General features: G+C 68.6%; 1 protein-coding gene across 1 annotated transcript; it reads left to right on the forward strand.

Moving 5' to 3' along the window:
- Positions 1-4179: 4179 nt before the first annotated feature.
- Positions 4180-4820, forward strand: LOC132319548 (peptide YY-like). Its single transcript, XM_059830574.1, has 3 exons — positions 4180-4367; positions 4592-4663; positions 4796-4820. The coding sequence occupies exons 1-3, from the start codon at positions 4180-4182 to the stop codon at positions 4818-4820; spliced, it is 285 nt and encodes a 94-aa protein (XP_059686557.1).
- The last annotated feature ends 5870 nt before the right edge of the window (positions 4821-10690 follow it).

Genomic DNA, 10690 nt, shown 5'->3' on the forward strand with positions numbered 1-10690 from the left:
CAGGGGGACGGGCAGCAACGGGGGGGGTGCATTTTTTTTAAAGCATCACTGCTATTTATTCTTTTTAATTTGTAAATATTTGGTAATTTTGCCAGCGGCAGGGCAGTCATTGCCCTGAGTGTCGGGGGGGGCTCCTGCCTGTGGGGTGCTGGCCACTGTGTGGCCAGGCCCCCTCCCCACCGAGGTCCCCGTCCCCCACCCCGGGTGTATTTTTACTGATGAAACGACAAATCTTTTACCTCGTCCCCGGGCTGTCTCGGCTGTTGTGTGCCAGTGGGGTCAGGCCCTGCCGCTTTGGGGAGCTCGGGGAGGGGGGACCCACTTTTGGGGGGCTCGGAGGGGGAGCTGCTTGGAGGGGAGCCGGTTTGGGGGGAGCCGGGGTGCAGCAGAGCACCGGCAATACTGAGTGTTCCCCTCCCTTTGGTGGGGAAACTGAGGCAGGGGGGAGAAGCGGGGTCCTGGGCTGGGTTTTGCTGCCGGTGCCTGCCCGTCCCCGGGGTCGTGCCCTGCCTGCGCGCTGCCGCAACCTGGCGCAGGGGCTCAGCCTGCGGTTTATGGCGGGAGGATGTTCTGGTGTGGGGTGGGGGGGCGTTGCGGTGGGACATGGCGAGGGGCTGGCAGACCCCGAGTGTCACTATAGGCCGTGTCCTCGCTGTCCCTGTCCTGCCACCCGGCTGGGCAGGTGTCTGTGTGTCCCCCCCCGGGCTGGGCAGGCATGTCCCCCCCCCCCGGCTGGACTGTGGAAAAGCAAACAGGGGCTGATAAGGGCCTTCCTCCCGGGGCGGGGGGACATACACGTGGCCCCTAATGTGCCTCCGGCGGAACTGGGGGGCCATAAAGCGCGGGGAAGCGGCAGGGCCCTGTTTGCTCTCCCTGTGCCTTTCCGTCCGACGTCCCCGGCTGGGGGGGCCGCGGGGGCTCCTTGCCCTCCTGGGACCCCCCCCGGGGGCTGCTGGGGCTCCAGCCATGCACCTTCAGCCCCTCCTGCCTGCCCATGGGGGGCACACAGTGGGCACCCCCTGCCCCGTCCCCTTCGGGTCCCCACGGGACCACCCCTTGTCCTGCCCGGGGGGGGCTGCAGCTGGTCCCCCACCTCTGCGCCTGGGGGGGTGTCCCCCCCCCGCAGGCAGAGCCATCCTGTGACCTTTGGAAAATTGCTGTTTACTGTCACTCGGGGGAAATGGTGCAGAAAGCCCTCACCTCCCTCGTCGTGGCCCCCCCCCGCGATAGCGGGGTCTGCTCTGTGCCAGGAGGGGGGGGCCGGGGGCCAGCCGGACCCCAATCCTCCCTCCCGGCCATCAGCTCGGGGACGTCTGTGACAATGCAGTGACGTTGCCGCTGTCTTGTGGGGTTTGATCCCAGTCCACAGCAGTGGGACATGGGGTTGGTGGCCCCCGGCCACCCCTCTGTCCCCCCCGCCATGAACCCCATGATGGGGCAGAACCCCCTGCCAGGGTGCTCCTCTGTCGAGGAGGGGGCTCAGCCCCCCCCCCAGTACTGGATTTGGCCTTGCTGCCTCAGTTTCCCCAGAGACACGTGGCAGGGTGCTGCGGGGGGGTGTCCGCAGCCCCCATCGATCCAATTAGCCCTTCCATCGACCCACGCCTTCGTTGGCGAGGACGTGAAAGGTGCTGGGCTGGGGGGGGGGCTGCGCCGAGGCTGCTCCTGCCCCCCCCTTCGGGCTTGCGGGGGGCTCAGCCCCCTCCCAGGCTGGCATGGGGCCAGGCGCTGCGTGGCCGGGGCAAGCGTGGACCCCCGGTTGTCTCCCTGCACACCGGTGTGACACCGCGGCCACGCCATAGGGACATGACCCCCCCAGGGCTGGGGACAAGCATGGGGCTGGGACACCCGTGGTGGCACTGCCACGAGCTGTGCCCCCGCTGCCACTCATTGGGGTGACAGCCAGGTCAGGAGTGGGGAGCGTGTCCCCTCCAGCTGGGCTGGTGGCACCCCACAGGGTCCCCACCGAGGCATGTCCCCTGCAGCCGGGCCGGTGGCACCCCGCAGGGTCCCCGCCGAGGCATGTCCCCTCCATCCCCCTGGCTGGAGATGCGGCTGCTTGTCGGTGGGAGCATCCTGGGGCTTTTGGGGACCCCCCTCTGCCACCTCTCCCTCTCCCAGCACCTACATGGGGGCTTTGGTGGCCCCTTCCCGGTGGGGACCTGGAGCTCCCGCTCACAGCACGTCCCTGCCAGGCGCCTCCGTGCCTCAGTTTCCCCCTGGAGCGCCGGGCTGGGTGATTGCTCCTTAATGGCAAATCCATAATGAATTAGTGTCCCCCACCGGCGCGGGGGGCTCGTGGCGGGAGAGCGGAAAGGGCACCTCATCCGTCCTGGAGGGCTGTGACAGCGGTCGATGGCGGTGACGGGGGCTGCGGTGACGGGGGCTGCGGTGATGGGGGCTGTGGTGACGGGGGCTGCAGTGGCGGCTCCGTGCCCTGCCCTGCTGTCTGGGGAAACTGAGGCAGCTGAGGGCTATGTCCCTTCCCCTGTGCTGTCACCTGTGGGTGGCTTGTGCCAGGGCCGTGTGCTGTGCCCATGTCATGGCTGTGCCATGTTTGTGTCCCTGTGTGCGGCCGACGTCCCTGTGTGCCACTGCCATGTCCCAAGGCTGGCTCGGGGCCACGCATGTGTGCCATGGCTGCCTGTCGCCTCCGTATCCGTGTGCCGTGTCTGTGTGCCATATCCGTGTGTGGTGGCTGCGTGTCACCTCCATGTCCGTGTGCTGTTACCATGTGCCACATGCCATGGCCATGTGCTGTGTCTGTGTCCTGTGGCTGCATGCCGTGTCCCTGTGCCATGCCCGTGTGCCATGGCTGTGTGTCACATCCGTGTCCATGTGCTGTGCCCATCTGGCATTGCCATGTACCACATGTCATGTCCATGTCCTGCAGCTGCATGCCGTGTCCCTGTGCCGTGCCTGTGTGCCATGGCTGCGTGTCACATCCATGTCCATGTGTCATGCCCGTCTGGCATTGCCATGTGCCACATGCCGTGTCCTGTGGCTGCATGCCATGTCCCTGTGCCATGTCCCTGTGTCCCATCCATGTCCCCCATGCTCCGTGCACGCCCTGTGCCTGCACCCCAGCCCTTCGGTGCACCAAGCTGGGGGGCTTTGACAAGGGACAGGGACAAGGTGCCAGCACGTGTCCCCCCCGGGGCGGGTGGCGGCGGGGGGGCTTGCCGGGGTCCTGCCGTGCCCGTGGGTCGGTCACGGGTGAGGGAGGAGCCAGCGGCCCCCCCAAAGGCTATAAAACCCCGGGGCGGGTGGAGGAGCTGCCGTGTCCCCAGCTCGGTGTCCCCGGCACTGTCACCCTGCTGCCAGGCCCTGCCTGTCACCTCCCGCCTCCACCACTGTGAGTGCGGGGACAGCCCGGCGACAGGGCTGGGGTCTTGGGGGGGTCCCATGGGGGTCCCATGGAGGGGAGGTGTCCCTTGGGGAGGCTGGGACCCCTGGGAGGGAGATGTCCCCTTGGGGATAGAGGGGGGTCCCTGGAGGGGAGGTGTCCCTTGGGGTGGAACTGGGGTCTCTGGGGTCCTGTGGGGTGGGAGATGTCCCCTTTGGGATATGGGGGGTCTCTGGGGTCCTTTGGGGTGGGAGATGTCCCCTTTGGGCTATGGGGGGTCTCTGGGGTCCTTTGGGGTGGGAGATGTCCCCTTTGGGATATGGGGGGTCTCTGGGGTCCCTGGGAGGGATGTGTCCCCTTGGGGACTTGCAGGGGGTGTCCCTGGAGGTCCCTGGGGGTGAGATGTCCCTGTGGGGAGATGGGAGGAGGTTCCTGGGGGTCCCTGGGAGGGAGATGGCCCCTTGGGGACATTGTGGGGGGGTGTCTCTGGAAATCCCTGGGGGTGAGATGTCCCTTTGGAGAGGTGGGGTGGTCTCTGGGAGGGAGTTGTCCCCGTGGGGACATGGGGGGGAAGATGTCCCTTTGGGAGGGGGAGCTGGTGTCCTGGGCAGGGGAGGGAGACATCCCCTTGGGGAGCAGGGGAAACCCTGGGGGGGTGCGATGTCCCCACAGGGGACGCGGTCCTTGGGGGTGTGACATCTCTGTGGACTCGGGGGGGACGGGGGCTTTGGTGAGGGGCAGAGCTGCTCTGGGAGGAGATGGGGGTGCCCGAGGGCACCAGGGGTGACGCACACGCAGCTGAGGCTGCCCCCCCTGTCCCCGTCCCCACGCAGATGGTGACGTCCCCGAGGCCGTGGCGCGTGCTGGTGGCCGTGGGCCTCTGCGTCCTGCTGTGCCTGGACACGCTGGCGGCCGCCTACCCCCCCAAGCCGGAGAGCCCCGGGGACGACGCCTCCCCCGAGGAGATGGCCAAGTACTTCTCGGCCCTTCGCCACTACATCAACCTGGTGACGCGGCAGAGGTGAGCGCGGGCAGGCGTGAACACGCGCGGGCGAGCCCCTTCGCACGCTCGCGTGCTCCGTCGCGTGCACCCGACAGTCGCCATTCGCGCCCTCGCGCACGCCACGTCGCACGCGCCCGCGAGCTCTCGCTTGCGTGCGTGCCGGGTCGCATTTGCACGCCCGCGTGCGCCCCTTCGCACGTGCGCCCCTTCACAAGTGCACCCACGTGCTCCGTGTCCCGCAGGTACGGCAAACGCGCCAGCCCTGAGGCCGTGGTGTCGGAGCTGCTGCTCAGGGCCAGCAGTGACAGGTCACGGTGAGTGTCCCCATCCCTGTCACCCTGTGGACAGGGAAAGGGGCTGCACCCTCTCCCGCACCCTGGGGTGCGAGTCCTGGGGGGTGTCGGGGGTCTCATCCCCCCTTTTCTCATGCCAGCTCTTCCCCGCAGGTATGACGATGACTCCGCGTGGTGACCGGCTCCCCCAGCCCCCCCGTCCCCCCAATCCCCCCCGTCTCTCCGTGTCTCCCCGAAGAGACCCGGGGCTCCGCCGCAGGGTGGGCCCCAGCACCCAGAGCCAGCACGGGCCCCCCCGCCGGGAGGGCCGGGGACCCCCAGAGCCTGGCCTGGGAGTGTCCCACGGGGGGGGGGGGCCCTGACCCCATCCCCTCCCCACCACTGTCGGGGGGGTCCCGCGTGGTCCCCGCATGCCCCCACCAGTGGCAATAAAGAGCACGATCGTGGGCACCCGTCTGGGTCTGGGCTGTGTGTGCCGGGGACGGGGGGACAGGGGGTGCAGGGGGGATGGAGGGGTGCAGGGGGATGGAGGGAGGGGTGCAGGAGGATGGAGGGGTGCAGGGGGGATGGAGGGAGGGGTGCAGGGGGGATGGAGGGGTGCAGGGGGGATGGAGGGGTGCAGGGGGATGGAGGGAGGGGTGTAGGGGGGATGGAGGGGTGCAGGGGGGATGGAGGGAGGGGTGCAGGGGGGATGGAGGGGTGCAGGGAGGATGGAGGGGTGGGTGCAGGGGGATGGAGGGGTGCAGGGGGGGATGGAGGGAGGGGTGCAGGGGGCATAGAGGGTGCAGGGGGATGGAGGGGTGGGTGCAGGGGGATGGAGGGGTGCAGGGGGCATAGAGGGTGCAGGGGGATGGAGGGAGGGGTGCAGGGGGGACAGAGGGGTGCAGGGAGGATGGAGGGGTGGGTGCAGGGGGAACGGAGGGGTGCAGGGTGGGTGGAGGGGTGCAGGGGGGACAGAGGGAGGGGTATGGGGGGATGGAGGGAGGGGTGCAGGGGGGACTGTGGGGTGCAGGGGGATGGAGGTGTGCAGGGGGGATGGAGGGAGGGGTGCAGGGGAGATGGAGGGGGTGAGGCTGGGGAAAGGGATAAGGGACAGAGGACCCGCTGGGGTGCAGGGGTGGAGGGATGGGGAGGGGGGGGGGTGGAGGGTCGGTGGGGGAGTAGATGGAGGAGTAGAGGTGGGGGAGGGACAGAGGGTCTGGTGGAGGGGAGTGGGGAGCACTGGGGGGCTGGAGCACACTGGGGTTGGATACTGGGGTGCACTGGGTGCAGGGGTGCACTGGGTATGGGGGTGGTGGTGGGGGCACTGGCAGTGGGTTCGGGGGTGCACTGGGTGCAGGAGGGATACACCATTGATGGGTGTTGGGGTGCACTGCCACCGGGTGCTGGGGTGCCCTGGGTATGGGGGTGTGGGGTGCACTGGTGGTGAGTTCTGGGGTGCACTGGGTGTGGGGGTGCAGGGTGCACTGGCAGTAGGTGCTGGGGTGCACTGAGTGTGGGGTGCACTGGCAGTGGGTGCTGACCTCCGCCGTGGGGTCCCTGCAGGGACTGCAGCCGCCGGGGGCTGTGCCGGGGGGGTCCCCCACCCCTCTGACCCCCCAACCCGGCCCATGGTGGAAGCGGGGGGACAGCCATGTCCTCGGGCACGGCCACAGCGGGGGGCTGGCTGCTGTCCCCCCCCTCTGCCACCCACTGCAGCCACTGCTCCTCCCGTCCCCCCTCCCTGTCCCTCTGTCCTTCCATCCCACCCCTCACCCCAAGGTCACACCCTTCACCACCACCCCCCCGTCCGTCTGTCTGCCCTGCCAGTGTCCCTCTGTCCCCCTCCCCATCCCTCTGTCCACCCCTTGCTGTCCCTCTGTCCTGCTGCCCACCCCTCCTGCCAGCCTCCATCCTCCACCCTTGCACCCTGCCAGCCTCCCCCAGCTGTCCCCCTCTGTCCCCACACCCGTCCCTCTGTCCCCACGTCCGTCCCTCAGTCCATCTGTGGGGACAAGATGCTCTGGGGACAGACACCGGACACACCGGGAGCCCCCCCAGCCCAGGGTCAAACATTAACCAGGGCTGTGCGAGGGGCCAGGTGTCCCTGTCACCCCCCCCCCTCTGATGGCCCCTGTCCCCCCTGATGGCCCCTGTCCCCCCCCCGGCCACATGTCCACCTGGCCACAGGGTGCTGCGTGGCAGGGTGACATCAGCGGGGGGGACAGGGGGGATATAAGGGCCAGCGGTGCAGTGGCAGCGGTGTCACCGAGGAACCGGGGAGTCAACAGCAGCGTCCCCTCGTCTCGCCGTGTCCCCTCGTCTCGCTGTGTCCCCTCGTCTCGCCGTGTCCCCCGTGCCACCACTCGTGGAAGCAGGTGAGTGGGACTGGGGGCTCATCCCCGAGGGGGGACAGGGTGGGTGTGACAGTGCCTGTGCACGAGGGGCTGAGGGGTGTGGGGGGGTGTGCATGGGCGCACAGAGGGCCAGCGAGCGTGGCGCGTGTCAAACGGAACATGCACGTGTGCCGGGGGGGGCGTGTGCATGCGGGTGTGCATGCACACGGGTGTGCATGCACGTGTGCAAGGCTGAGCGTGCGCATCTGTGCGGTAGAGGGGTTGGGGAGGTGCGCACGCATGTGCGTGTGCTCTTGCGACGGAGCATTTGTGCCCCCTGGGAGCATGTGTGCGTGCAAGTGCGCAGCTGGACGTGTGCACATGTACGCCCCGATGCGTGTGCTGCAAGAGTGGAGGCTTTGCGTGTGCGCGTGTGCACGCTGGGAGTCCGTGAGTGGGCAAGGGGGTGTGTGCGTGGCTGCGCCTGCATCCCAGGAGCGGAGGTTTGGCGTGAGTGCCTGGGCGCATGCAGAGCACCCGTGCTCCAAGGTGCGTGCATGCGTGCGCACGTGCTGGGTGGGTACGCACGCATGTATGCCTGTATGTGTGCATGTGAGTGTGCGTGCAGCCAGGTGGTGCGCATGCACATGTGCGTGCAGCGTGGTGCCTGAGGCTGCGGCATGCGGCGCAGCCATGGCTCCCCGCTGGCCCTCCCTGCTGCTGCTCGCCTGCGCCCTGGCGCTGCTGGCCGGGCACCCCCAGCGTCGCTGGCCCCGCGCAGCCACCTACCCCGGGGACGACGCGCCCGTCGAGGACCTCGTCCGCTTCTACAACGACCTCCAGCAGTACCTCAACGTGGTCACGCGGCACCGGTGAGCAGCGGGGCGGTGACGGGGGCACGGCTGCGGGACCCCTGCGACGCGCTGCCTGGTTGCAAAGTGCTCCCTGTTGTGATGTGCTCCTCATTGCAATGTACTGCTTGTTGCAACATATTCCCCGTTGCAATGCACTTTCTGTTGCAAAGTGCACCCTGTTGCGATCTGTTTACCTGCTGCAACCAGATCTTCCTTGCAGCACACTCACCATTGCAGCACGCTCCCCATTGCGGCACATCCCCTATTGCAACGTGCTCCCCATTGCAGCACGCTCCCCACTGCAGTGTGCTCCCCATTGCAGCACACTTCCATTGCAGCGTGCTCCCCATTGCAGCACACTCCCCATTGCAGCGCTCTCCCTCGTTGCAACACACTGCCTGTTGCAACATGCTCTCCTGCTGCAACCAGCTCCCTTCTGTGACAAGCTCCCCCCATTGCAGCACACCGTTGCACCACGCTGCCTCGTTGCAACCTGCTCAACTGCTGCACCTGGCTCCCTGTTGCAATGCAATTCCCGCTGCAACACACTCCCTGCTGCAGCCTGCTGCCATTGCCACGTGCTCCTGATTGCAACGTCTTCCCCGTTGCAATGTGCTGCTCCCTTGCAACCCGCTCCCTCGCTGCACCCTTTGCTCGCTGCAGCCAGCTCCCCCGTTGCCCCGCACCCCCCATTGCATGGCGCTGCCCCCCAGTAACGTGCTCCCCCCTTGCAGGTACGGCAAGCGGTCGGGCGGCCGGGCGCTGTGCGAGGAGCCCTTCGGGCGCCGCGGGGTGCTGAGCCCCCAGGTGAGGGGTGTGGGGGGGTGTCTGTGCAGCAACCAAGCTGGGGGGGCACTGGGGGCTGGATGCTGGGTGAACCCCCCCCAGTGCCACCCGTGCCTCAGTTTCCCCAATGGGCACCATCCTGGGTGGAGGCGGGGGAGTCCCAGGGGTGGGGGACACGGGGCTGGGGGGGATTCGGGCTGGGGGGGCACTGCGGGGTGCCGGGGTGCTGACCCCTCTTGTTGCAGGGACATCGCTGGGGCCGAGCGGGTGAAGAGAAGCCCAGGGGGCTGCTGCACCCGCAGCACCTGCAGCACCCGCAGCACCCGTCACCGCGGGGCCGTGCTGGGCCCCCCAACAATAAACCCCCTTGCAGTCACCTCCTGCCTCTGCCTGCTCGGGGAGACGGGGGCGTCTGGGGGGTCACTGGGGCTGGGGGATGCTGGTACTGGGGATGCTGGTACTGGGTACACTGGGGCTGGGGACGCTGGTACTGGGGACACTGGGGCTGGGGACACTGGGGCTGGGGACACGGGGGCCATTGGGGAAAGAGGGCGGCTGGGGATGCTGGTACTGGGGACACTGGGGGCACTGGGCCTGGGGACAGGGGGGGCATTGGGGACACTGGGGCTGGGGTTGCTGATACTGGGGGACACTGTCACTGGGGGCACTGGGGCTGGGGACACTGGGGCTAGCAGTGCTGGGGACCCTGGGGACACTGGGGGTGGCTGTGCTGGGGACACTGATGTTGGTTGTGCTGGGCACTGTGGAGGCACTGGTGGTGGAGACACTGGGAATACTGGTGCTGAGGACAATGGGGATGCTGGTACGGAGGACACTGGTGCTGAGGGCACTGGGGACACTGGGGATGCTGGTACTGGGGACATTGGGAATACTGGTGCTGAGGACACTGGGGATGCCGGTACTGGGGGACACTACTGGTGCTGGGGACACTGGGGATGCTGGTACTGGGGACACTGGGAATACTGGTGCTGAGGACACTGGGGATGCTGGTATGGAGGACACTGGTGCTGAGGGTACTGGGGACACTGGGGATGCTGGTACTGGGGACACTGGGAATACTGGTGCTGAGGACACTGGGGATGCTGGTATGGAGGACACTGTGTGCTGAGGATACTGGGGACACTGGGGATGCTGGTACTGGGGACACTGGTGCTGAGGGCACTGGGGATGCCGGTACTGGGGACACTGGGAATACCGGTGCTGAGGACACTGGGAATGCTGGCACTGGGGACACTGGTGTCAGTGCCAGCACTGGGGGGGGGGGGGGTGTCCCCCCCACCGTGGGGCACGATGTGGGGCTGCGGGGTGGGGTGGCGCGGGGTCTCGTGTGTCCCCGCACGTGCCTGTGGTGCACTCACGCACACGCGTGTGCAAGCACACGCCCATGTGCCCGGGGGGGGGGGGCCGAGCCCGCCCGGTCACCGCACGCCTGCGCGGCCGTCCCTGTCCCCGCCGGTGCCAGTCACGCGTGTCGGGCCGTGCCCGCACCCCGCGATGCCGGCGGCCGCCCCCGGCTCCTCCACCGGGTGAGTGTTCCCCACGCCACGGCTCGCACACGCGTGTGCAAGCACCGCCCCCCCCCCCCGGGCATGTGTGCGGGTGCGGGTGCGGGGGGGGGGTCGTGCTGCGGCCCCACACTGCGTGTGCCGCGGGGGCTGCGGGCGCGGGGTGTGCACACGCGTGTGCACGGGGCACACGCGGGTCTGGTGCCACGCGTGTGCAAGGCGGGGGGGGGGGGGCGGGGGGGGCCGTGGCAGCGCGGAGGAGCACTGCGGGGTGGGGGGGGGATCTGCGCGGGTGGGTACCTGCGTGTGCGTGTTCACGCGTGTGCGTGGGTGCGTGCGTGTGCAGGGGCGTGTGCACACGCGCGGGGCCTTTAAATTTGGGCCCCCCCCCGCCTCGCGCGGCGCTCCCCAGCCTTCCACCCCCCCCCCGGCTGCCATGGCAACCGCGCGGACCCGCACCCCCCCCTCCCTTAAAGGGGCCGAGTCCCCGCTTTTCCCCCCTCCCCCCGCCGCGGGCCGCCCCTGCGTGCACGCCCGGCGGGGCTCCCCACGGAGTGAGCACCGCGC

The sequence above is a fragment of the Gavia stellata genome, chromosome 28, assembly GCF_030936135.1.
Source record: "Gavia stellata isolate bGavSte3 chromosome 28, bGavSte3.hap2, whole genome shotgun sequence".
Lineage (NCBI taxonomy): Eukaryota > Metazoa > Chordata > Aves > Gaviiformes > Gaviidae > Gavia > Gavia stellata.

Coding starts and splice junctions, on each gene's coding strand:
- LOC132319548 (XM_059830574.1), top strand. CDS start 4,180: ATGGTGACGTCCCCGAGGCCGTGGCGCGTGCTGGTGGCCGTGGGCCTC. Junction 4,368..4,591: donor AACCTGGTGACGCGGCAGAG/GTGAGCGCGGGC, acceptor CGTGTCCCGCAG/GTACGGCAAACGCGCCAGCC. Junction 4,664..4,795: donor GCCAGCAGTGACAGGTCACG/GTGAGTGTCCCC, acceptor TCTTCCCCGCAG/GTATGACGATGACTCCGCGT.